Source organism: Dipodomys merriami, unplaced genomic scaffold (genome assembly GCF_024711535.1).
Source record: "Dipodomys merriami isolate MVZ:Mamm:240054 unplaced genomic scaffold, mDipMer1.0.p SCAF_22, whole genome shotgun sequence".
Taxonomy (NCBI): Eukaryota; Metazoa; Chordata; class Mammalia; order Rodentia; family Heteromyidae; genus Dipodomys; species Dipodomys merriami.
The window spans coordinates 20,031,414-20,056,915 of NW_027203604.1; the positions used below are offsets into that span (position 1 = coordinate 20,031,414).

The 25,502-nt window shown below is 57.1% G+C and overlaps 1 protein-coding gene across 2 annotated transcripts; it reads right to left on the reverse strand.

Moving 5' to 3' along the window:
- Positions 1-2,340: 2,340 nt before the first annotated feature.
- On the reverse strand, positions 2,341-23,602 carry Rasa4b (RAS p21 protein activator 4B). 2 transcript variants are annotated; one of them, XM_070033630.1, is made up of 21 exons: positions 23,460-23,602; positions 18,540-18,596; positions 17,799-17,912; positions 17,396-17,457; positions 16,049-16,178; positions 13,013-13,094; positions 12,352-12,483; positions 12,075-12,169; positions 9,242-9,359; positions 8,898-9,048; positions 8,639-8,703; positions 8,157-8,269; positions 7,721-7,913; positions 7,472-7,609; positions 6,979-7,123; positions 6,484-6,665; positions 5,689-5,826; positions 5,397-5,532; positions 3,597-3,717; positions 2,901-2,950; positions 2,341-2,801 (listed from the first exon to the last, which is right to left on the reverse strand). In XM_070033630.1, the coding sequence occupies exons 1-21, from the start codon at positions 23,522-23,524 to the stop codon at positions 2,680-2,682; spliced, it is 2,409 nt and encodes an 802-aa protein (XP_069889731.1). In that variant the 5' UTR covers positions 23,525-23,602; the 3' UTR covers positions 2,341-2,679. The 2 variants fall into 2 exon arrangements, with proteins under 2 accessions (XP_069889731.1, XP_069889732.1); XM_070033631.1 differs by lacking the exon at positions 17,396-17,457.
- Between the last annotated feature and the right edge of the window lie 1,900 nt (positions 23,603-25,502).

The window sequence follows — 25,502 nt, forward strand, 5'->3', positions numbered from 1 at the left end:
CCAGCATGGGCAGAAGTTTGTGAGAAGACTCCTCCTCCCCCATCTAAGGGGGCTGGGTTTGTCGGTCCTATCTGGGCACACAGCAGGGCACGGCCTGGCCATGTTAGCGTCCCCATGCAGCTAGGCTGACGGGGACAAACCACCACACAGCTCCCCATTGACAGTAGGTCTCAAGAACTTGGCTAGCCTCGAACCACAGTCCTCTCAGTCTTGCAGCTAGGTAGGATTACATATTTGAGCAACTGCTACTTGGCTATTTTTTGTTTCTTTCTTTTTGCCAGTCCTGGGGCTTGAACTCAGGGCCTGGTCCCTGATCCGCTTCTGCTCAAGACTAGCATTCAACCACTTGAGTCACAGAGCCATTTCCAGTGTTATCTGTTTATGTGGTACTGAGGAATCCAACCCAGGGCTTCATGCATGCTAGGCAGGCACTCTACCACTAAGCCACCTTCCCAGCCCCAGGTACTTTTTTTGTTTTTTAAATGGGTTCTCCCTAGGTAGATCAGGATGGCCTCAGACTCAAGATCCTCCTGCCTCAGCCTCCTAAGTGCCAGAACTATGAGTGCTGCTGACAGCAGCTTTTTAAATATGTTGTTGTAGTAAAACACATGTGACTAGTAGCTTGTCATTTTAAACATTTTATGTGTTCAGCTCAGCGTGATTAATCATATTCAGTACGTGAAAAATATTCTACAATCTAGCACCAAAATCTCTTCAGTCATCCCAGCCCCACCCACCCACCCAGGTATAGCCACCAGCACTCTGAGATATAGATATCTATCTAATTTATTTTTTGTCGGTCATGGGACTTGAACTCTGGGCCTGGGCGCTGTCCCTCAGCTCTTCAGCTCAAAGCAAGCACTCTACTTGAGCCACAGCATCACTTCTGGTTTTCAGAGTGGTTAATTGGAGATAAGAGTCTCACGGACTTTCCTGCCCGAGCTGGCTTTGAACTGTGATCCTCAGATCTCAGCCTCCTCAGTAGCTAGGATTACAGGCATGAGCCAGTGGCGCCTGGCTCTGAATGTTGTTTTAAATGCTGCTATCTGAACTCTTAGCCAAATCTCAGACTCCTCCCTCCATGGATCTTAATTGCAACCTTCCAAGCAAACCACTATTCTTGCCTGACAGGCAGTGAGTGATCAAATTAATTAATATATGTATGTATGTATGTATGTTGTGAGCAGAGGTTCAAGCCTTTAGCCTAGCTATTTGTGAGTAGAGGTCAGGGGATCATGGCTCAAGGATAGCCAGGAGCATAGTTGAGCATGGTAGTGTGCACCTGTTATCTCTGCTACAAGGGATGCTCAATGGCTGGACACACTGGCATACTCCTGTCAGCCCCCGTGACAAAGGGAAAAGCACAAATAGAAGGATCCCAGTCGGGGTGGGTCTGGACTTAAAGTGAAATCCTAGCTGGAAATAAAAGAGTAGCTTAAAACCAAGCATGAGGCCTTGAGTTCAAATCCCAGCACCACAAAGAAACAAATGAGTGGATCTGATCATGGTTGTCAGGTGAGGAGAAAGGTGAGCAGGTGCAGGTGAGACACAGAACAGCCCCACCCCACAGGAGGTGCTCCTACACCTGCTGTGCTGGTGGGTGTGAGGCCAGGGCCAGGGGCCCTGGGGTAGGCTTTACAGTGGGGCACTCAAAGGGACAGCACTGGCTGTGCCCTGTTTGGAGGTCAGGAGACTTCTTTGCCCAGGGTCCCTGCCCGCCCACCATCAAACTACAGGAGCAGCAGGAGCTGCAGCCTGGGCACTGGAGCCCCACCTCCTAGGGCCAGTTCAAATCCAGGGGTGTCCCCTCTGCCCCACTGCTCCTGGGGGGGGGCGGGGCATGGCCTGGTACGTGGCCCTGGGGCAGGGAGCCTAGGGGTCCACAGCTTTCAGCCCGGTGAGTCCTCAGCCCCCTGGGAGGAGACTGGACTGGATTCAAGCTGGGGACAGAAGGCCCAGACTGGGCAGTGGTGACGCTGTGGTAAAAAGCCCCCTCTCCTCCCGCTCACCAGGGGTGCCAGGAGCCAGCTAGGCCAGGGTGGGTGACAGGAGGTGAAGAAGGTGACAGGACAGGGACAGGCAGCCTCAGGGAGGGAAGGGCCTTCTCCCCACGTGGAGCCAGGTTGCCCACGATGTGGCTGAGGGTTCGGTCCTGCAGGGCAGCCTGCCAAACACCCTGGAGTTTGGGTGGGAACTCTGGGCCATGACAGAAACCATCTCCACACCCATCCCATGGGTTCGAAGCAGAAATGGAGAAACAGAGCACAGCTAGGATGGTGGGCCCGGTCCATAGGCCCCAGCAGCCGAAGGAACAGAGGCTCCAACCCAAGAGCCCAGAGCCTTGGCAGTGACCGCAGGTTTATTACAGCACCGTGACACTGCCCAGGGCCCAGGCAGCAGCCTGGGGATGGCCAGGGAGCCCAGGGCAGGTGTGGGGGCCTGGCCCTCCTGCCTCACGCCACCCCTGACATCCAGCCGTTGTCCTAGGTGGAGAATGTGGGGTGCATCAGGGAGTAGCCAGGCTTCCCAGGGGAGCGGGGCCACCCACAACCCCCCACAGATTGCAGATGGGCCAAGATCCAGGAACGCCTTGGGTGTGCCCCTCGGTGAAGGCGGCTGGGGCGAGGTCCCAAGTGCCTTGGGGTGCTGGGGTCCCTGGCAGGGTGCTGAGCGCAGACCTCACTTCTGTAGCTGTAGGAAGTGGCAGGGCGCTGAGAGGCGCAGGCCACCCGGGCTGTGGCCATGGGCTTCCCGCAGCTCCTGCAGGACATGGAGCAGCTGGGCCAGCGAGTCTTCAGGGACTAGAGGCAAATGCAGCGATGAGGTCAGGTGGGATTTGGGGTGGAGCAACTTGAGGGGTGCTCAGACCACCAAGCGGGTGCCAGCTGGAAGGGACCTACCTTCTTTAGGCCCTGCCTCTGGGTCCCTGCGCAGTTCCAGATGCTTCTTCCTGTGGGGAGGACATGGTGAGCCACCACAGCCACTAGGCCAGGGAGGCTGAGGCACCTGTGGGGGCCTCCTGAGCTAAGAAGGCTTGGGGGGGGGGGTCTGGTCTGGATGACCCAGGCTAGCCAGGCACTGGTGGCTCACGCCTGTAATCTTGGACACTCCAGGAGGCTGAGGATTGAGGATTGTAGTATCAAGCCAGCCAGGGCAGAAAAATCGCTCAGACACCTATCTCCAATGAACCAGCAAAAAGCCAGAAGAGGGGTTGGGAAGGTGGCTCAGTGGTAGAGCGCTTGCCTTGCATGCCTGAGGCCCTGGGTTTGATTTCTCAGCACCACATAAGCAAAAAGAAAAAAGCCGGAAGTGGTGCTGTGGCTCAAGTGGTAGAGCACTAGCCTTGAGCTGAAGAGTTGAGGGACAGCACCCAGGCCTAGAGTTCAGGCCCCACAACCGGACCCCCCCCCCAAAAAAGCCAGAAGAGGTGTGGCTCAAATGGCAGAGCACCAGCCTTGAGCAAAGCTGAGGGACAGTGCCCAGGACCTGAGTTCAAGCCCCAGGACCAGCACATACATGCACACACACAGACACACACAGAAGGAAGAACATGCGCCCTGGCCTGGCGCATGCCAGCTGCTCCTGTCCCTGCTCACCGCAGTGCAGCCTCCACACCCAGCAGGTGCTGGTACATGAGCTGGGCCTCCAGGTCATGGTCAATGGGGTCGTTCCACTCCTGCAGCGTCACCCGGGACCGAGTTTTATCACAGCCCAGATCTGACAGCAGAGAGCACAGAGTTACCCTGTGGTCATCACGCATGCTCAACTGCCTGGCCCTACAAGATAGGGTCTGGATGGGGCGGGGGTAGACTCCTCAGGGGTCCCTGGCCCTGCCTATGGCACCCCAACATTTTCTGGGAGATTGCCTGCCTGCCTGGAGGTTGCTGTGAACCACAAGATGGGTTGGGCTGTCAAGTTTTTTGTTGTTGTTTGTGCTAGTCCTGGGGCTTGAACTCTGGGCCTGGGTGCTGGCTCTGAGCTTTTTTTTCCCAAGGCTAGCTCTCTACCACTTGAGCTACAGCCCTGCAGGTGTGGTAGATGAGCTGTGTCTCAATGTCTTTTTTTGGTAGTTAATTGTTGCTAAGAGTCTCCCAGACTTCCCTGCCTGGGCTAGTTTCAAACTTCAATCCTCAGATCTCAGCCACCTGAGTAGCTAGGATTATAGGTGTGAGAATTTTGTGTCTGACTGGGCTGCTGGCTTTGTGGATTTTGCTGAGTTGACTGTGCACTCTCTCCCCGCACCTTCCCTCTCTCTCCTGGAGGTTGGATGCAGGGCTTTGCACTTGCTAGGCAAGCATTCTACCATTTGAGCCATGCCTCCAGACTACTTTGGCATCTCTTAAGCTTCAATTTCTCCCCTGTGGAATGGGATATCAGACCCTGTCTCCGTGGGCCATGCTGGGTTACAGCCAGAGGCTGCAGGTCATGTTGCTCAGCGCCTTGCAAATGACCCCCTCCCATTGGTCCACCCCAAAGACTGGGCAGGGACCACACTGGGTATGGCGTGGGGGGGGGGGGAGAGGGAGCGGGAAAGTTGTCTGTTCCAATGGCATTTCCCATGCCAGGCTCAGGACCAAGGCTCAGCTCTGTGAGGCAAGTAAGAACAAGGTGAAGAACATCTTGAAAGTTCTACAACTTTCTTGTCCAATAGAGTCACTGTTCAATAGGGTATTTGATAAATGAAATTTGAAAAATAAAAACCCAGTATTAATGTAAGCTGTACTAGCCACATTTCCTCCCTCCCTCCCTCCCTTCCTTTTTTCCTTCCTTCCTTCCTTCCTTCCTCCAATACCCAGCCGTACCCTTTTTGTTTTGTCTCATTATGCAGCCCAACCTGTCCTGGAACTTGCATTTTTCCTCCTTGGCCTGAGTGCTGGTACTATAGGTGTGAGCTACCACACCCCACACACCGCCCCTGCTACACTAGCCACATTTCAAATGCTCAACAACCATTTACGATGATAGCTAGAGTGCTAGAGTTCTAGAACTCCTCTCTGCTCTTCCTTTAGTGCTCAAAGCCCAAGGTCTTTCCAACCCACAGCTCTGGGATCAGGCTGCCAATGTAGATATGCAAACTTGAATTCTGGACTGGTCAGTAGTGAACTCCTCAAGTGCATTCATCACAACATGGGCTCTAGAAGAAACTCTTCTTCAAAGCAAGGGTTCCCCAGAGCACCCCCCAGAGTTCCCTTTCAAGTGAGTTTGAGAAATACTAAACTGGATTCTAACAAGTTTGCAGACCTCTTCAATATTTTCAGTCATGTGCAATACACACGGCATGTGGCACTTTCTAAACCCTGCGATCCTGGAACGCTTCTGTGCCCAGATCATCCTGGCCAGGTAGGCTCAGGACCCCTCTCTGAGATGCAATGCCGGGGCCCGGCCTCTGCCCCCACCTGTCTTGTCCCTTTGGTGGCAGCAGCTCCACTTGTCCCCTCGGAAGACACCAGGGTGGTAGGAGCCCAGCAGGCCGGTATTGTTGACGCTCACCTTGCGGAGTGCAGACAGCCACTGGTTCAGCTCGTTCACACACTGCGGGGGCCAGGCACCAGCAGTCACTTCCTGTGGGAAGTCTTCCCAACACCCATCCCTGCCTGCCCAACCACTCCCACCTGCTTGGGTGCCCACATCTGAGGTGGGCCAGGTTCCCAGACATTCAACCCTGGGACAACACCTGCATGCACTCACCTTACACTGCAGGTAGGCAGTCTGGAGTCGACCAGCGTCATCCGTGTAGATGACCTGCATGACATGTGAGCTGCCAAAGCTCTTCTCCTCCACCTTCTCTGCTGCCCGGATGTTGGCAAGCTTGATGAGGGCGCTTTTCTGTGGAGGGCAGGCAAGGGGGCTGGGGCCAGGCCAGGCTGTTCCACTTCCGGTCTCTGGCCTTGGCCTCCCCTTTCTCCACACCAGGGGCTGAGTTCAAGCCCCAGGACTGGCACACACATGCACAAAGGAAGAAGAGTGACCAGCCCTGGCCTGGCATGTTCCCAGGTTCTGCTGTCCCTGCTCACCGTGGCGTGGTCTCCATGCCCAGCAGCTGCCCATGGCTTCCAAGGGTCTGCTCTAGCAGCGACCTTGGCCAATACCACTCACAGCCCCATGGGCTCCCAGTAGGCCTGAGGTGTGAGCTCTGGATTGAGGTCTTTGCACCTGGAACCCTGGGCTCCTGCCTGGCCCAGGCCTGAGCCCTTCTTCTGGTTTACTTCCAACTCCCTTTGTCTTTTCTCATCTCTGTCATGACTGGGTGAGAGAAACTGTGATTCTAAGCATGCCCATCCAGAGGGGCCCCCAAGCTACCAAGGTGGAACCCATGGCTGGAGGGGATGCTCAGGCCTGCAGTCCCTGAGGTAGGAGGAGCCTGAGCCTTTCCAGACTCCTTCCCTGACCCAAGGCCTGGGCTAGGCTCTGAGGAATGGCCCAGTTGCCCCAGGGCATGCTAACCTTTGCCTGCCCCTTTCACCAGCCTCCTTCTTCACCCACCTTGGAGCTGGGTGTCTTGGCAAAGCTGAGGGCCTCGGTGGTGAGGGAGAAGTGGAGCTTCTTGAAGGAGGAGGACGTGAGGGGGCCCTTGCCCTTAGTCCTGTGGATGAAGAGCGGGCCCTCCTTCACCGGGGGCGCGTGCAAGCTCAGCGGGTGCAGGTCCGGCTCCGCAGGCCCAGGAGCTAGGAATGAAGGCGAGAGCATGGGCGGGGCCTCGGGCTGGGGGAGGAGGGACCGGAATGGTTGGGCAACGATGGGCGGAGCTAGCAAACACCAGGATCGGTGAGCGGAGCCATAGGCCCGGGGGAAGAGCTAATTGGAGGCCTGGGCAGCAGGGGGCGGGGCTGAACAAAAAGGAGTGGGAGGTCAAGGGCAGTAGTGGGTGGGGCCTCGTGCATTGGGCGTGGCCATAAGCACGGGGTGCCGTGTTGTGGGCGTGGCCAGCTGAGTGGGCACGCCTATCGCCGGTGGGCGTGGCCTGCGAGGCAGCCTCACCCTCCTTCTCTTCCAAGTCCACCAGCTTGGTGATAAAGTCTTTCAGCTGTGCCACGCCCTGGCGCACCGTGGGCTGTAGCGGTTCCATCCAAGCCTCTTTGGCTCTGGAAACCGGTGTGTCCATGTTGCCCATGCTTTGGACCGCCTAGGGATGGAAGCTGCGTAAGGGACCATTACACCCCACTCCACTGGAGGAGGCCCAGACCCTGCCTACAGCCATGGGCGGGGAGAGAGGAGGGCCAGGAGTGGATGGGGCATTTCGGGCCTTAGGGGATCTGCTCCTTGAGGCCATCTGGTCCGGCCCTCACTGGCCTTCTGGAGGTTCTAATATAACACCAGGCCACGTGGAACGCCTGGGTTAGAATTAGACAGTGCAGGCCCCGCCAAAGGCCTTCCCGGGACCCGCGGGGGACACACCACTGCCGGCCCGGGCCTCTGCGTTGCCCAGCCGGCCGCCCCGCCGGCTGTCCCCCCCCCCCCGCACAGGTCACACCTTGGCCAGCAGGAGCAGCGTGCGGCTGGTGCGGGCGTCCGCGTGCCGCTCCCGCAGGTGGAAGAGCTTGGGTGACATGATGGCGGGAGAGAAGAAACGTAGGCACAGGAAGCTGGTGACGGCGATGAACGGCACGTGCTAGAGCGGTGCGGAGAGAAGAACGGGGATGGATCTCTTGCGTCCTCCGCCAGGCCGGGGCGCCCGCCAAGCCCGACCCCCTTCGCCCCGGCCGGCCGACAGGGGCCGCACCTGGTGCTGTGCGCCCGGGAAGCGCTCGCGCACGCGCCGGAACAGCTGGCGGAAGGTGGCGCGGACCAGCGCGGGGCAGGCGCGCACCGAGCCGCGGAGTGCGCTCAGCAGCGCCGCCAGGTGGGCGCGCAGCGTCTGCACGCTCTGCTCCAGCACCTCGGTCTCGGTTTGTGGCCGGTGCAGCCCGGAGCACCTGGGGGGGAGGGGGCGGGGAGGGAGAGATAGACCTGATCATTGGGGGACCCACAAGCATGCGGGGGTGTTCTGGGACCTGGGCGTCGCGTCCAGGGGACCCACGCGTGGACTCTGACTCCCGCAGACACAGGCAGTCGTCGAGACCGCGCGGAGATGAGCAGAGAAACCACCGGTAAACCCAGGCATAAGGAACCATTGATGCACACTTACAGACAAGGCCCGCTTCCTCCCCTGGCCTTACCCTACATCCTTAACCTCCACTTTGCTGGGGTCCAGCTCCACGTACTTCTTCTCCTCGAACACCTTGTCAATGATGGGGCCCAGGACGCTGTGCAGATACCGCATCCCTGCCACCTGGGAGCCACCACCAGCTGCATTGGCCACAGCTCCCAACAGCAGCTAGCTTCCCCAGCCACCCCCTAACTTCACCCCACCACCGCACCTGCAGATCTGCCTGCAGTATCGTCCAGAGTATTGTCCAGGGTAGTTCTACACACTGCTTCTCTAAGAATGAATGCATGCTTTAATGAATGCATGAGAGGATGATGGATGCATGAATGAATGAATACATGATGAAAGAATGAGTGTGTAAATTAAGACCGAATAAATGCACGCATCCATGAATGAATGAAGGTCCTGGCCTTCATGGGCCCTAGATACCAACAAAACCGGCCTCTCTACACCCTGGTGTCATCCAGTAGGATACACGATCTGCCCCCTCACCTTCAGGAAAGACTCCATAGATTTGGAAGCTAGGGAGTTGCTCCGGAACAGGGTATTGGCCTCACCTACAAGAAGAGGCTCCAGTGAGCAGGGACCCGGACAAGGGGAGGGCAGAGGACCTGAGGGTTGGGACTCAGGACATGGCCTCCTGAATACCTCCTGCCTGTCCTCTTCCTCCCCCTCCCTCTTCCTCTGCTTCCTAGCTAAGAAGACCACCTATGGACCCTTGTCCACACTGCCCAGCTCCTCCCAGCCTCACTGGTGCGGCTCAGCTCCAGCTGGAACAGCAGGTCCAGAAAGTCCCTGGCCAGTCCCTGCCCCAGGAAGAGCTTGAGCAGGCTGGTGGCCACCTCCTGGCGGCACTCCGTGCTTGTCGTCTCCTCGATTATCTGGATCAGCTGCCCTGGGCCCTGAAGGAGGCAGAGAAGGGCCCAGGGCCTTGAGTACTGACCAGCTCCCAGAAGCCAGTTTGCTACTTTGCAGAAAGGTCTTGGTTTAGTTTCTACTTTAGGGATAGAATCCAGAGCTAGGCAGACCCTCTGCAACTAAGCCAGGCACCCCTTCTGCCCTGCAGGATGGGTTCCTCCCCCAGGGCCCTCTCACCTGGCTGCCCAGCTTCACCTCCCTGCACAGCAGTTGTACCAAGGGTTGGTAGCAGCTGGATGGAAGCACCGTCTCGTCCCGCAGCCGCACCTCCAACTGCAAGGAGCCCAGGTTGCCCCTGGAACAGGCGGCCTGTGACCACTCCACCCCAACCCAGGCCTCCCAGAGCCACACTCTTTCCGAGCCACACCCCTCCCAGAGCCACGCCTTTCCTGGGACACGCCCCTCCCTCTGCCTACAGCTGGCCTGGCGGCCCTGACTCTTGGCTGTTTTCTCTGTTGGAAATACCTTCCTGAAAACGCCATCCATCTTCAAAGCCTGGATCCCTGCTGCCTCCAAACCCCTCTGAACCCCAAGATTGACCCATATGGGTGTGTCAGGCTCCCAGCCTCAAATCTATGAACTCCCAGACAACAGTGCCTTCACACAAACCCCCAATGGTCACAACCACCTGCCAGCAAAACTGAGGCCCAGGCAGATTATCCAACTTGCCACAGCAGCTCTAAGCTATAAGGTTCATTGGTCTAATCACTCACAATGAGGGCTCTTAGCACTCTCCATCCACTGCCCTCTGCAGAATACAGAGGAGTTTCTATATTCAAGTTAAAGTCTACATAGTGAAACCCTCCTCAAAAAAAAAAGGGAATTGGTGGCTCATGCCTGTAATCCTAGCTACTCAGGAGGCTGAGATCTGAGGATCGAGGTTCAAAGCCAGCCCAGGCAAGAACATCCATGAGATTTTCTCCAATAAACCATCAGAAAACCAGAAGGGACACTGTGGCTCAAGTGGCAGTGTGCTAACCTTGAGCTGAAGAGTTGAGGGAGAGCGCCCAAGCCCAGAGTTCAAGTCCCATGACTGACAAAAAAAAAAAAAGAGCCCTAAACCAGGTGCTGGTAGGCCTGCCTACTTAGGAGGCAGAAATCTGAGGACATGGTTCAAAGCTAGCCCAGTCAGGGAAGTTATGAGACTCATATTTAATTAAGTAGCTAAAAAGCTGAAAGTAGAGCTATGGATCAAGAGGTAGAGAACCAAGATTTGAGGGACAGAAGGTTTGAATACTCAGCTCATGCACATACACGAGAACCCTCAGCTGCTTCTATGGGAATCCCTTGGCCTGGCCACACATCCAGCTACCTCTCTCTGCCCAGTAAATGGCAGAGATGAGGGTGGAATTCTAGGGTCTTCTACAGGCAGGCAAAGAAGAATTATACCATGGCACATGTGGGAGATGCAAACAGGCCAGAAAGTTTCTAAACTAAGCAAAATAAAACCCAAGACACCATACCCTGTTAGAGTATTTTTTAGTACAAGTAAGTATATCTTCAATACTATATATCCATTCTTGTTTTCTTTTGCTTCTTTTTTTTTTGGGGGGGGGGGGGAGTCTGGTCATGGGGCCTGAACTCTGGGCCTGGGCGCTGTCCCTCAGCTCTTTAGCTCAAGGATAGCACTCTACCACTTGAGCCACAGCGCCACTTCTGGCTTTTTTCTTTTTGCTTATGTGGTCCTGAGGAATCGAACCCAGGACCTCAGGCATGCAAGACAAGCGCTCTGCCACTGAGCCACCTTCCCAGCCCCTTCTTTTGCTTCTTGAAACAGGATCTTACTATGTAGCTCAGGGTGGCCTCAAACTCAGGATTCTCCTGTCTCAGCCTCCTGAATGCTGGGATTACAGAAGTACATCACTAATCTGGTTTATACTGTAATTCTTTTTTTTTCTGGTAGTGGCACTTAGGATTGAACTCAGGACATACACCTTGGAAGATAAGCACCTCTGTAGTCCTTTTTTTTTTTTTTTTGTCAGTGGTGGGGCTTGAACTCTGGGCCTGGGCACTGTCCCTCAGCTCTTCAGCTCAAGGCAAGCGCTCTACCACTTGAGCTACAGCGCCACTTCCAGTTTTCTGGTGGTTTATTGGAGATAGGAGTCTCAGTCTCTCCTGCCCGGGCTGGCTTTGAACCGCGATCCTCAGCTCTCAGCCTCCTGAGTAGCTAGGATTACAGGCGTGAGCCACCAGCGCCTGGCTCTGTAGTCCTTTTTTGTTTTTAGTTTGTTTCCAGACAGAGACTTGTGCTGTAGCTCAGACTGTTATTGTACCTCAGTCCTTAACCTCTGTCTCCTGAGTAACTGGGGTTATAGGCACGACACTCATGCCTGGCCCTTACATATGGGTAGTGGATATTAAAACCTTTTTCACCAGTGGCTCACACATGTAATCCTAGATAATCAGGAGGCTGAGATCTGGAGATCATGGTTTGAAGTCAACCTGGGTAGAAAAATCTGTGAGATCCTTATCTCCAATTAACGAGCAAAAAAGCTGGAGCTATGGCTCAAGTGGTAGGGACTAGCCTTGGGCAAGAAAAGCTCAAGGACAGCACCCAGAACCTGAGTTTCAGCCCTGGGACCAGCCTGCACACACGCACGCATGCACACACACACACACACACACACAATTTACTACCTCTGCAATTCGGTTGTAACAGGGGTCCCATCTTTTACCTGACACCCCTATTCCTGGAGACTCTTGGGAAGGGGGTTGCAGAGCTATAATTCATAGACAGAATGGAGAGGTCTGCAGAGAAGCCCAAAAAGAGAAAGGCCGGAAGGCTTGTTCTAGAAACTGCCAGAAAACAGAAAGCCTTTGAGTGCATAATCGAGGGCTGTAGGAGAGAGGGCAGAGCCCATCTGGATGAGAAGGGTCCAGGCCTGGTGGGTAAGGGCTGTGGGAAATGTGCACCTGTGTCCCCGAGCCCTAACCAACTACCTACCCTGCCTACTACCCACAGCCAATGCTCCATCCTCATCCTCCACCCTGGGCAGCCGCCCGCACTCACTCCACGCGCAGCCGCTGTTTGGCCTGGTGGGGCTGCAGCCGGAACCAGCCCTCTTCCTGCTGAGCTGCACACAGACTCTGGACATTGACCACTACCTGAGGGCAGAGCACACAGGGCTGGGACACACGGGTCTATTCCAGGCAAACGATGTTCTCTTAGCATAGAGGAGCACCTGGCAAAGGGCCCAGAGCCCCCGTGGCAGTGGGGCTGCTGCTGGTCCAGGTGAGGCCAGGTGCAGGTGATACATGGCCCCTTAGGGGATGGGAACGCTGCTTACTTTGCCCAGAAAGTCATTGCGGCTGACGAGGTCCCAGTCCCAGGCCTCCACACACAGGGCCTCCGTGGCCCCATCCTCCAGCTCAAATTCAAATGTCTCATTCCAGCGTGGGTAGCAGGATTTCTTCACCACCTACTCAGAAAAGGACAGGCTTGGAAGGGGTTGGGACTTCAGGCCCTGAGTTTAATCCCCCGTTCTGCAAAAGAGAGGGGTAATGGGGGTAGCACTTGCTCTCCAGGGCTCCCCAGATACAGCTCAGGACAAAGGTACCCCTAGCTCTGCAGTAGCAGAAAAACAACAACAAAACACTTTCTGTGCAAGGGCTGGAGGCATGCCTTGAGCAGTATACACTCTAAATAATGAAACCAGCTGGGCACTGGTGGCTCATGTCTGTAATTTTAGACACTCAGGAGGCTGAGATTTGAAGATGGAGGTTTAAAGCCAGCCCAGGCAGGGAAGTCCATGAGACTTCAATTATCTCCAGTTACCTTCATCTACTTCTCTGAGCCCGCCTCTGGAAGACTGCAGTCCCCACCTGACCTCCCGGGTGATGGTGAGGTCTGGTGAGGAGGTGAAGCAGAAACAGTGGGAGGGACCTCAAACCTCCCTGTCCTCTCCTGTTGAGCCTCCTGTCCCCTCCCTCACCTGCCCTCCTTCTCACCGAGGTCTCCTGAGTCCGGCCTTTGTACCTCACTCGAACAAAAGGGTCAGATGTGCCATTCCAGTCCTTGGGGGCCAGGTCCCTGGTGACAGGATGGAGACATCAGATTGTCCACTGGTCACCTCGGGTCACCCCCCCATTCCCACCACCCACAGCAAGGCCTGGGTACATCCAGTGCCTGGCAAGCTGGGAGTACACTGCTCTTCCCCTCTCCTCACAGCCATCACCCCATGTTCCCAAACAAGGCCATGAGGGGGGAAGGGGAGGCCTACAGTTTCTAGACCCAGCTGGAGAGGGGGCGTGGCCAGAGCAGCCTGGACCAGCCAGGCCACGCCCCCACAAACCTGGGCATGCCCCTCCCTCTGCTTCCTGAGGCCGTACAGGGAGGAGGCTTAGCAAGCTAATACCTTCTAGAAGGCCTGTCATGGTAATGTCATCCCCTGCTCCAGGCGGGGTGGACCGCTCTGACCCTCCCTGGACTTCCCTGTCTCCCTAGGTGCCTCTTCACCAAGCCCAAACCCAGTCCTTGCCCCCCACACTCTAGATTTCCAGGAGAACAAGAAAGCCACGCTTCTATCTGCCATAAATATTTCCTGCTCATTTCCTTTTCTGCGTTTTAATTTTTCAGCTGCTCAGGCCCGTTTTCTAAGACTGTAAGAGATGCTGAGCAGACATGGCTGCCTCACTTCCATCATCTCAGCTACCTGGGCAGCTGAAATCTGAGCGAGGATACAGGTCAAAGCATGCTGAGCCAGGAGAGTCTGTGAGACTCTTATTTCCAATTAGCCAGAAAAAAAGCCAGGAGTAGAAGTTTTGGCTCAAGTGGTAGAGCATCAGCTTTGAGTGAAAAACCAAAGGGACAGTCCCCAGGCCTGGAGTTCAAGTTCCAGGAGCAGCACACACACACACACACACACATACACAAGTTCCAGGAGCAACACACACACACACACACACACACACACACACACACACAAAGGCCAGTGGTAGAGTTCTTGCTCAGCATAGCATAACAAAGGCCCTGGTTCCATCCCTAACACACAAGTTCCAGGAGCAACACACACACACACACACACACACACACACACACACACACACACACACACACACACACACACACACACACACACACACACACACACACACACACACACACACACACACACACACACACACACACAGGCCAGTGGTAGAGCTCTTGCTCAGCATAGCATAACAAAGGCCCTGGTTCCATCCCTAACACAGAAAACAACCAACCGAGTTCCAGGAGCAACACACACACACACACACACACACACACACACACACACACACAAAGGCCAGTGGTAGAGCTCTTGCTCAGCATAGCATAACAAAGGCCCTGGTTCCATCCCTAACACAGAAAACAACCAACCGAACAACACCTGCTTGAGGGAATGCCTAGGTTTGGCCTTGCAACTCCCCCCAGAATGGTCAGGAGGTGTTTTCCTCCCCTGGGGCAACTGAGGTGTCTTGCAGGGCGGCCTGGACGCACCTCTCCCCTTTACCTCTCCCCATTCCGAGAGTCTTGCTAAGAGGCCAGAGAGGCCACGTGTCCCCAACAAATCCCAAAGGAAAAAGGCTCTGGGGATTCTGGAGGGCCGAAGAGGGATGGGAGGACTCAGGCCCGCCCCACGCCTGTGGGTGGAAGAACTGGACTGTATGAGCACGCGTGCGCATTCACGCCCCAGACAGCCTGGTGCCTGGTAAATGAGAGGATGGAGGATGGGGGTGGACCGAAGTTGATGGCCAGGGAAAGAGGGACTACATGTGGGGGTGGCCTGTGGCTGCCTCCCAACACCCCAGCCCCAGGGCAGAAAATAAAGGCCATGTACAGGATGTTCAACCCCTCATTTTACAGGGGAGACTCCTTCCTCCCAGACAGGAAACTCCTGTGGGCTCCCCTTGCTCTGGGGTACTGGCTGGCTCAGGACAGACCATGGCCCCAGGAGTGGGGGACAAGGGGGCTCCAGGACAGGGACTGGAGTCAGAAGGGAAGTCACCTCTCATGGAGTGGAGGGTGTGACTCACCCTCAGGCCCAGACAGGAGTGGGGCTTGTAGCTAAAAATAGCCCACGGGGGTGGGGGGGGAAGTGGCCCTGTCACAGGTGACTCAGGCCCAGGGAGCCACTGTCCCCCCTGGGAGCACCGCCCCCACTCCAGTTTCTGGGGATTTTTAGCAACTCTTCATTTCTCATCTTACAGAAGACACACACACACACACACACACACACACACACACAGCCAGTCATCCCAGGGCAAGCCCAGCCCTGGCATGAGGCGGGGGGGGGGGGGGGGTGAGGGGCTGTCTGAGCATAGTTTAGGGTCTCTTTGACCCCTGTTCTATGATGTTGGGAGACCCTCACCCTTGCCTGAAAGGCCACATCCCAAGTGGCAGTCACCCAGGAACCATTTTCCAGTCAGGACAAGTTCCCTAGATCTCCCTAAATCTCTCTCTCTCTCCCTCTCTCCCTCCCCCGCCCCCCTCACACACACACACACTGGGGGCTGAACTCAGAACTCACACACTTGCAAGGCAGATGCTCTACCACTTGCACCACCCCATCCAGCCTTGTTTTGTATTTGTTGTGTTTGAAGTAGGGTTTCCCTTTATGCCCTGGACATCCCGGGCGGAGATCCTCCTCCCTGTAGCTAGGAGGGTAGGTGCATGCTAGCATGCCTAGCCATTGTTTGCGATGGCATCGAGCCAACTCCTTTAATGCCCAGGCTGGCCTGGAGCCATGATTTTCCCCAATCTCTGCCTATCAAGCAGCTAGGATTACAGGCATGAGCTACTGAGCTTGGCTTTCCCAGAGCTCTTGATCCTCTTTCCTGCCCTGGTCTTTCTTGGAGCTGGGATTTACAGTCATGGCTATAACCTATCCTGGCTCTCTCTTGAGAGCAGACCTAGGAAAGGGGAGGCGCTGGGGCCTGGAGGTAGAGGAGGGAAGGCAGAAGTTCAGCTCCCACACAGGCTCTTCAGTTTCATGGGTGCACTGCTCCTCCCCCACTTCTTACCTGGCCTCGAGGACAGAGCAGCGTAGCAGGCGGCTGTGGGTCCCGGGCGCCACCTCCAGCCGCAGGTGGATCTCCCCCTGGACCTCCTCATCTGGGTTTACCTCCGTCAGGTGGGCCCAGCCGCTGAATCCTGCAGGGCTGCGGCTCAGCCAGGGGCTGGTCTCTCCCCTCCTCCCCCTTCACCCTCAGCCTGGCCAGGGATCACACAGTCCCTCCATCACCCCCCCCCATGGAACCTTCTGGAGTGCTTATGAAGGGCTGCTTCTTCAGTAGGAGAGGGGGAAACTGAGGCAGGAAGCTGAGCAACAGCAGCTACAAGAGGTGAGACTGGAGTGGGAGTCAGGACCAGCCTGTTTCCCTCACTATGGTGACTACTACATTTGGGAGTCTTGACCCAGACTTGCCAGGGGACTGACCTCTCTGTCCTCAGCTTCCCCATCTTAAAATAGGAAGACAGTGGTCCTTCCAAGCACCAGGAGGGCTGGGACCACTGTGGGGGAGACCTGTGGCCTGGCAGAGCTGGAGGCTCCATGAGTCAGAGTCACATACCCCCCTCCTACACCCCCCGTCCAAGCCTCACAGACAGGAGCAGGTGTGTGGGGCTGAGGGGGTCACAGGGGCTCAGGTGGCAGAGCCTGCAGCACCCAAGGGCTCTCAGGCTGACCCTTGGGAAAGCCCAGAGACCTTCCCAAGATCACACAGCAAGGAGGGGCAGGGCTAATGCCCCCCAAGGAAAACTGTTTTTTGTTTTTTTTTTCTTTTTTGGGTCCGCTTGTGGGGCCTGAACTCTGGGCCTGAGCGCTGTCCCTCAGCTCTTCAGCTCAAGGCTAGTGCTCTACCACTTGAGCCACAGCACCACTTCTGGCTTTTTTCTTTTTGCTTATGTGGTACTGAGGAATCGAACCCAGGGCCTCAGGCATGCAAGGCAAGCACTCTACCACTGAGCCACCTTCCCAGCCCCAGGAGATCTATTTCTAAAAGTTATCCCTGGGTTCCTCCTGCCTGGAGCAGCACCAGAACAAACCCTCAGGCTCAGGCCGGGGGTCCTGATCTGGGGAAAGGCTCCCTCAGCCACTTCTGATTGCGGAGGCCCTGCATCCCACCATGAGCAACCCTTTGCCCCAGGAAAGGCATTGCGGTCAGAGTCTGGGGGTGCTGGGGTGGCCAGAGGCCCAGGCAGCTGGGCTGAGTGGAAGAGGCCTTCCCTGAGCTCAGTCAGGACCGCTGAGCCCACAGGAGAGGCTTGGAGTAGGGGGCAGCCAGGGGCTGGGAAGACAGTGGGGCTGGAAGGAGAAGAGTGGAGGAGGGCAGCAGGTGCCGGGCCGGGCTGCCTCATGGGCATCTTACCCTTAGGGTGAGAGGCCAGCGTCTCCCTTGTCAGGCAGACCTTGCCGATCACGTCATCTCGGCTAGGGGTGGACATGGGAGTCAGAGCTGATCCCTGGAGATCTAGCAGTCTCCCCCTCTCCCCACAAGCTGAGGGTCCCCTTTGGGGATCAGGGAGGTTGGCACTCCTGTCGCTTGCAAGGCAGCCCAGCAGAAGTGAGCTCAGGACCCTCATGTAGGCCTTGGGCACAAGCCATGTCAGCACGCTGACCTGAGTGCACACCCAGCCCTGCCCCCTCCCAGGCCCGTGGGGCACCCCTCTCCCCCATCAGGCTGCAAAGACGACCAGAAGTCCTGAGTGGCCTGGGCTGGGGAGCAGCAGATGGTCACCTACAGACACAGCTGCAGGGCAGGGTACACACACCTGAGCGCATCCTCGTCCAGGACCTCGAAGGCCACACTGTGGAAAGTGGGGGGCACGTGCACTTGATAGTCCTCACCCCAGAAGGGGCACAGGGTCTTCCACACGGTGGCTGTCCTGCAGGAGAGGACACTCAGGGCCCGCCCAGGATGCTCCCACGTTGCCACTCAGGGGTGTAACTTTGGGCAAGTTATTTAGTCTGCACCTCAGTTTCCTCAACTGTCAGTGGGTTTAATGATACAGAACCCAGCTCACTGTAAATGAATGAGACGGGCCAGCAACAGGTCAGCACCCAGCCCGGCAGGGTGCTGCGACAGTGTGGTGACTGTCCTCTGTTTTCTCTCAGGGTTGGGAAGGCGGCTTAGATGAACAGAGCCAGGTGACAGGCTCTTGGCTGCCTGCCTGGCTGCCAATAGCTAATCTCATCCCTGAACCAGAGTGAAGGTCAATAATCAGAAAGATCAGCTACAGGTGGTTCTTGCTTGGCAACAGCTGGTGTGTTAGGGATTTCAGGGCCTCCTAGCCCTCAACCACCTCCTCCTGGAGCAGCTGGTGCCTGGGTGAGGGAGACCCACCCACCCTGAGCCTGAGGCTTCGTGATGAAGCTCCGCCCACCCCGGGGTCTGGACCCAGCCCACCCTGGGCCTTCACGATGAAGCCACATCCCCCCCTCTCCTCCCACCCACCTGGACTTGGGGTTAGGGATGAAGCCATGCCCACTCGGGCCTGGGCTGGGGCAGGTACCTGATGATGGGCTCATTGTCCACTTTCACGATACAGTAGGGGTCACTGCTGCCCGTGCTACAAGACAGAAGGGTGGTGAGGCGGGGCTGGGTCTCTTGGACAGTGCCTGCTTCATTCATGGATAAAACCTTAGCAGCTGAGGTTCCATCCTGAGCTAAACCTCAGTCACCACTGAGGCCAGAAATGTGCCCCCACCCTCATGTTAGAGGGGACAGTGAGGGCAAGGCTGGGCCTGGGGCTGGAGGGGCGGGGTCCCCTTCCACAACCCTGGGTGTGGACGCCTCAGAGTGCCTCCCACCCTGCCCCTGCCTGCAGCACATCAGAAACAGACTTTGGGCCCCAGTGCCAGTCTTCACGTCTCTAATCCTCAGGAGCCTGCGATCTGAGGACCAGGGTTCGAAGTCAGCCCAGGCAGGAAAGCAAAGTGAGACTCATCTCCAATGAACCACCGAAAAGCTGGAAGTGGAGATGCAGCTCAAGTGGTAGAGCTCCAGCCATGAGCAAATAGTTCAGGGATGGTACCCAAGCCCTGAGTTCAAGTCCCAGTATCAGCACAAAATAAAAATAAAATAGTCTTGGCAATCACATCACATTTGTCTGGGTGCCCCATGCTCAGTACCAAAATCTATCCCTGTGTGCTCCTCCGAGTTTCCCATGCTGCTGCCCGGGCCGGGGGTGGGGTGGGGGGGCTCCCTGCCTGCTCCAAGTCACTCCCCATCAGAGACAAGAGGAAGCCCTCCCGGGGATCCTGCTGTCCCCTCAGCCCCTCCCATTATGCTTCCCCATCCCAGTCCACCCTCTCCCCCACACGATCAATGTGTCCGCAGGACCCAGCACAGCGCTTGGCACAAGGTGAGGTCCTTGCGAGTATTCAATGAATTAATAAACAAGTGAGAGAATGAATGAATGAATGACACCCCTTGACCTCCCAGGCTTGTGGGGAAGGAGGGTTGGGAAAGACAAGCCCAGGACATATGGTTGAGAGGGGGACCAGGGTGGGTACTGGACAAAAGGGCGGGTGGACTGTCTCTGGAGCTGTCCCTGGGGCCAGGCTTCTTGTAAAAAGGAAGTTCACTTGTGGAAGAGTGGGGAATTTCCTCTTCTACTTCCCAATTCTGTAACAGGGCTCTTCCCACAGAGGAAGCTACCCAAACGCCCACCCAAGGCTGGAAATGTTTGCCAAGGCCACTTTGGCATGTCAAGTGGGTGTAATCCTAGCTTACAGGGAGGCTGCCTGGATCCCCGAGGTGACATCAGAGGGCCAGAAGGAGCCCAGGAGACCCTTCATCCTCTGCAATCACCAAGATCACCTCTGTGAACAGGCCAGCTTGCAGCTGCCAGCCCAAGACCTCAAGCAATCAAGGCCCCTGCCCCTGCACCCCAGGGGCAGGGCTGGGCTGCCAGCCTCAGGCATGGAGCATGTATTTGCACAGTGAGCTCAGAGGAAGCAGAAGAGGTTAGTGCCCACTGAGGTGGCAGGCAGGGCACCTTCTTCACAGGGTTTTCCCTCTACCCTGCCATGCAACTTACTCTGGGGGCTCCTCCAGGCAGGAAACCTTTCACCCCTGAAAGCCCAGCATCACCCACCACTCAGCTCCCAGTGCAGCCCACCAGCTCATGAATAGTCGCGTTGGCAGCCGGGACTGACAGGTAAAGATTGGAGGCAGAAACAGACACAGGCATGCAGGAGAGCCAGGAAGAGGGGACTGGACTGGGGGTGGGGGGCAGTGTCAGGATGAGGAGAGGCCAGGTGTACACATCTGGTAAGGGCTTGGGACGTGTCAGCGGCCCATGCCACTCCAGCCTGGTAAGGGACCTGGGCAGGCCCCTCTCCCATGGCTGAACTCAGGGCCCCTCCAATTCCTAGGCAGGTGCTCCACCACTTCAGTAACCCTCCCAGGATTTTTTGCTTTCATTTTTGCCTTCAGTTTTTGCCCAGGACTAGAGCAAACCTTGATCTTCCTACCTCTGCCTCCAATTAAGCTGGGTTTACAAGCATGAACCACAGTGCCCGGCCCCCTCTTTTTCTTCCCCAAGACAGCAGACAGTATCTTGCCTGGTTACTTTGTGGGCCTCTATATTTAGGGCCTTGGCAGTTTCTAGGCTTGTGGAAGAGGAAAGAGAGGGCAAACCCCAAAATAGCCTTGGGCCTGTCCCCAGGGCTACTGGGCGTGGGAACCAGTGGGCCACTGGTCACTATGGGGCTAGCCTTTTCCCAGCTGACCTGGGTATGGAGGGATGGGAGAAACTGAGAGGTGAGCAGGTTCTGAACACTGCTGGTGACAAGAGCCCCGCTGTGCCTGTGCCCCGAAAGAGGAATAAAACCACACAAGTGGACGTGGTGGGCGGGAGGGGGCAGGCGGCACAGAGAGTCCCTCAGGACTGTCCCACTCTGACAGGCCACGAGGACAGACGGTATGTGGACAAGTCATGGCTACAGGACGCTTGTGCTGCTCAGGACACAAGCCTGGGCTGGTGAGACACGGTGAAGGGGACTTACCACCACCTCAGCCTTGGCCACTTTCTGTGGCCACCGAATGCCTCCTGGCCTCGCAGTCAGATGCTGTACATGGGACCCCCAAGGGAATCCTGCCAGCCCTATAAAGCAAGTAGGCTGCAGCCAGAAGCGTAGGTCTCAGTTCTGACTTCTCTGCCCACCTACTGTGCAGCCTCCACAAATGCCTTGCACACCCTCAGCCTGTTTCCCCATCTGCCAACGTAGCTCATGAGACACCCAGCAAAGGTCTCTAGTCCTTATTCTTCTCTACTTGCCGCCAGTCTCTCGGGCAAGGGCAGGGCCAAGACCATGACTCACAGTGCTGGCCCTCACAGTTGGCAGGGACAGGCAGCCCCTAAACTGCTGCTACCCAAGGGATTCCTCCAGCTGACCAGGGTGCTGAGGGCAAGAAAGGAAGCCAAGAACCCTGCCCAAGGACACCAGGAAAAACCCTGGGGAGGAGAAGATACTTGAGAAGGGTTCTGAAGGATGAAGAGGAGTTTTCTGGGGGGACTCTGCAAGGCACTGCAGATGCAGAATGCAGGGATCTTTAACACGCACAGGCAGAGGCGGAGCTTCAAAGGGCAGCTATGCCGCAGATGTGACCGCGCTGAGCTGGGTTTAAGACAGATTACAGGTTGGAGCAGTGTACCCCATGCACCCTGGGACAGGCAGGGGAGAGGAGGAAATGGGGGAGAGAACAGGGGCTAGGGGACAGAAGAGGATAGAGATCTCAGAGACAGAACGCACAGGACTGGGTGACCCCTCTATCCCTCAGGAATGGAGGCCCCTGGGCTATGCAGAGGGCAGAGCCCTGGGTGCATGGCCTCCCAAGTAGGGGCAGAGCCCTTGAGCTTCCGCACCCAGGGCTGGTGTGAGCCTGGAGGCAGGCACCAGGGCCAGCTGCTGCAGGGCTGGGGGTGGGGGGTGGGGGGGAGGCGACAGACACAGGGGCTGCTCCTCCCAGCCAGCCACCAGCCAGAGGAGGCCAGGATGACCTAGTTACCAGTGCCAGGGTGGGGATGGGAGGTTGCTCAGAGGAGGGGCCTGAGGGCTGAGCCCCTGTTTCTTCCTAAGGGAGAGACCGCATTCCCTGCTGCTGCCCCATCTCCACCAGAGCTCAGAAACCCACCTGGAGATGGCCCACCCCCTCCCTCATGGTTGCCATGGTAACTGCTGAGCTGGGCCTCTCGGAGCCCAGGGGGCCTTGAACTGGAACCACTGCCGCTGAGCTTTCTGGGAAGCTCAGAGAGGTCATGAGCGTGACAGTTACAGAGATGCCCCTGCACCCCCTATCTCTCCTACCTCCCCCACTCCCATCCTCACTTCTCACTACCCTCGTCTCCACATCCAGAAAGCCCTGCTGGGGACAGGGAGGTTCCTGTCCAGCAGCCTCTGAACCCAAGGACTGCACGGGGCTCCCCTCTCCCCATCCCTTTTCCAGACCACCAGAGGCTCCCAGCTTCACGCCTTCTACCTGTCCTATTAGTGGGATTTCAGACCCTAAGTTCCCAGAAGGGGAAACTGAGGCTTCATGAGCAAGGGTCCCTAGGGCCAGGGCCCTTCTGATAAAAGCGAGACAAGGGGTCTCCGAAAGCTCCCCAAATCTGGCCAAGGAGCAAGATGCCACCTGTTGGGCACCCTGGACTCGAGCCCCCCCCCCCGAAGCAGTGCTTCCGGCCTCCCTTTTTCTGTCTGTAGTTTGGGGTCCAGTGAGCCCAGCCTGGAGGGGTGAGGCGGGGGATTGAAGGGATGCCCGGGCAAAGTGCACACGCCACGCTCATCACCGGGTTCCCCTCCCCAACATCCCAGGCCCCCCCACACACATCTGAACCCCACTCCTCGTGGGAGTCTCTGCCCTCCCAGGTGTGTGGCATAAAGTCCCGGGCAGCCCCAGGCCCCACTGTGTTTCAGGTGCACCCTTGGGTACCATGGGCACGGGTGCACAAAGGAAGGCCTGTTTCCAGGGGCACCCCGCCCCTCGCAGCCACACCCTGCACAGCTCTGGCCAAGCACCCCTGCGCGGTTTGCCCCCTCCAGGATCTCCGGGCTCGCTGGGCCCCTCACGTCCCCACCCCTCCTCCAAGCCCGGCCCGCACCCACACCTTTCTCCTGGCCACCTGGGCTCCTCCTCCCGGTCGTCATGGTCACCCCCTCCTTCCTGGTCACCTCCCGCTTCAGGTCCTCGCAGGCACCCCCCCTCCTCCTGGGCACCCCCTCCTCCTGGGCACCCCCACCTTCCCGCCACCCCCGTCCCGTGCCGCAGCGGGGCTCCCGTTTTCCCGCCAGACCCCCCCCTCGGCCGCGCACGCCTCGCCTCGCCGCGGCTCCGCCTGCGCGGGCCGTGCGGACCCCGGGAAGGCCTGGCTGAAGGGGCGGCGCCCCTCCGAGAAAGTTGGGGCGCCCTCCCTGGCCGCGCTCACATGTCCTTGGCGGGCAGGTTCTTCCCCTCCACGATGCGGATGGACAGCGAGATGCGCTTGGCCATGGCGGGCCGGCAGCGCGCAGGCCGGGCCGCGGCGAGCCCGACGCCGGGGCGGGGGTCGGGGTCGGGGTCGGGGCGCGGGCGGCCTGGCGCGCGCCGGCGGCGGAGCCCGGAGCGGAGCGCGGGGGCGGGGAGTCCGGCCGCCTCATTCACCCCGCCCCCGCCCCGCGGGCGGGGCACCCTGCGCGAGCGGGCCAATCGGCGGCGGGGGTTCCCTGGTGGGCGGGGCCTTCCTGGCTCGGGGCGCTCATTGGCCTCGGAGAGCGGAGAGGGCGTGGCTTGCGACACGCGGTGCACCGTGTGCGAGTGCGGAGACCTGTGGTCAGCATGATGTGAATCTGTGTCCCGGGACTTGCGCGCGCCGGGGGCCTTCTGCCGGGACCCTCCGCCCGGGACTCCCCACCGGGGACCCCCCCGCCCCGGACCCTACACCCGGAACCCTTCGCCCAAGATCCTCCGCCGTCTACCCAGGACCCTCCACCCAGGAACCCTCCACCCGGCCTCCCTGGCCAATCCAGGCGTGCCTGGGAGACCCTACGCCAGTGTGGCTCGGCTGGATGAGCGATCCGGAGAGTTTAGCGAGCGGAACGTTCGCGTTAGACCAGGAGGATGGGGGTGCGCCCCAGTGTTCACATTAGACTGGAGGGGGGGTCTCCTCCATCTGGAGACCAGAGTCCTGGGGACCTGGGCCAGAATCCCGTCCTTCCCACCCCAAACACACACACGCACACACCTGCTGTGGTTCCAATGTGACTACAGACTTGAGTTCCAGACTCGGTTCTGCCGCTCTGTTGCTGAGTGGCCTGTGTAGCTTCCAGAACTTCTATGAACTGGCAGGAAATGGGGGATGGCGGGATTAGGGAATAATACCTCTGTGGTCGACACTTGTCTAGCATGGTCAAGGGCCTGGGGTACCTCTTCAGAACCATAGTTTGTGCTTGTAATCCTAGCTCTTCAGTAGGTTGAGATCTGAGGATCCGGGTTCAAAGCCCGCCCAGGGAAGACAAGCTCAGGAGACTGTACTTAACCAGCAGAAAGCTGGAAGTGGAGGCATCACCCAAATAGCAGAGTGTCAGCTATGGGTAAAAATGGCTAAGGGAGAGTGTGAGGCCCAGTGTTCAAGCCCCAGGACCTGCTTGAACACAGGCAGCAGGGGTATGGGGCAGGATCAACCCAGGATGGAGTTTCTGTAATGGTCTGATTTCTCTTCTATTTTGTAATATACCACACTTTACCAAAACCAACCAATATTGAACATTTACTCGTGTGTGTGTGTGTGTGTGTGTGTGTGTGTGTGTTGTCCTAACGACACACATTCATTTTCCCCAAGACATTTATTGTTCCTCATTCCTTGTTCATCCTTCTGGAGGTTGTCTATAATGCAGACATACTGGGCTTTATTTATTTATTTATTTTGGTGGGTCATGGAGCTTGAATTCAGGGCCTAGGAACTGTCCCCAAACATTTTCACTCAAAACTAGCATTCTCCCACTTTGAGCCACAGCACTACTTCTAGTTTTCTTGCAGTTCATTGCAGTACCACTTCTGGTCTTCAGGTGGTTAATTGGAAATGAGAGTTTCACAGACTTTCCTGCCCAGGCTGGCTTTGAACTGCAATCCTCAGATTTCAGCCTCCTGAGTAGCTAAGATTACAGGCATGAGCCACCAGCATCCATCCACACTGGGCTTTTTTTGGATTTAGTTTTATAATGTAGATTCCGAAGCTATTTGGGTACAAGTACTTCATTTGTTCCTGGCCTTGATGTTTCTACAAACAAGCATTCCTGGGAATCTCGGACCCCCTTCAAAAGTGAGAAAAAAATGTGAGCTACAACTTGTCTTCATACACAATGATACAGTTTGAGTTTTGTGAACAACCTTGGAGCAGAAATAGCCCAGGATTGGTGGCACAGCCAGGTTCAGAGGAGGCCCTGACATCGGGGACCCCATGTAAGACCTGTCTTCATCACCATCCAATCAA

Coding starts and splice junctions, on each gene's coding strand:
- Rasa4b (XM_070033630.1), bottom strand. CDS start 23,524: ATGGCCAAGCGCATCTCGCTGTCCATCCGCATCGTGGAGGGGAAGAAC. Junction 9,360..12,074: donor AAACAGCGGCTGCGCGTGGA/GTGAGTGCGGGC, acceptor CGCCTGTTCCAG/GGGCAACCTGGGCTCCTTGC. Junction 8,704..8,897: donor GCTGGAGCTGAGCCGCACCA/GTGAGGCTGGGA, acceptor CTCTTCTTGTAG/GTGAGGCCAATACCCTGTTC.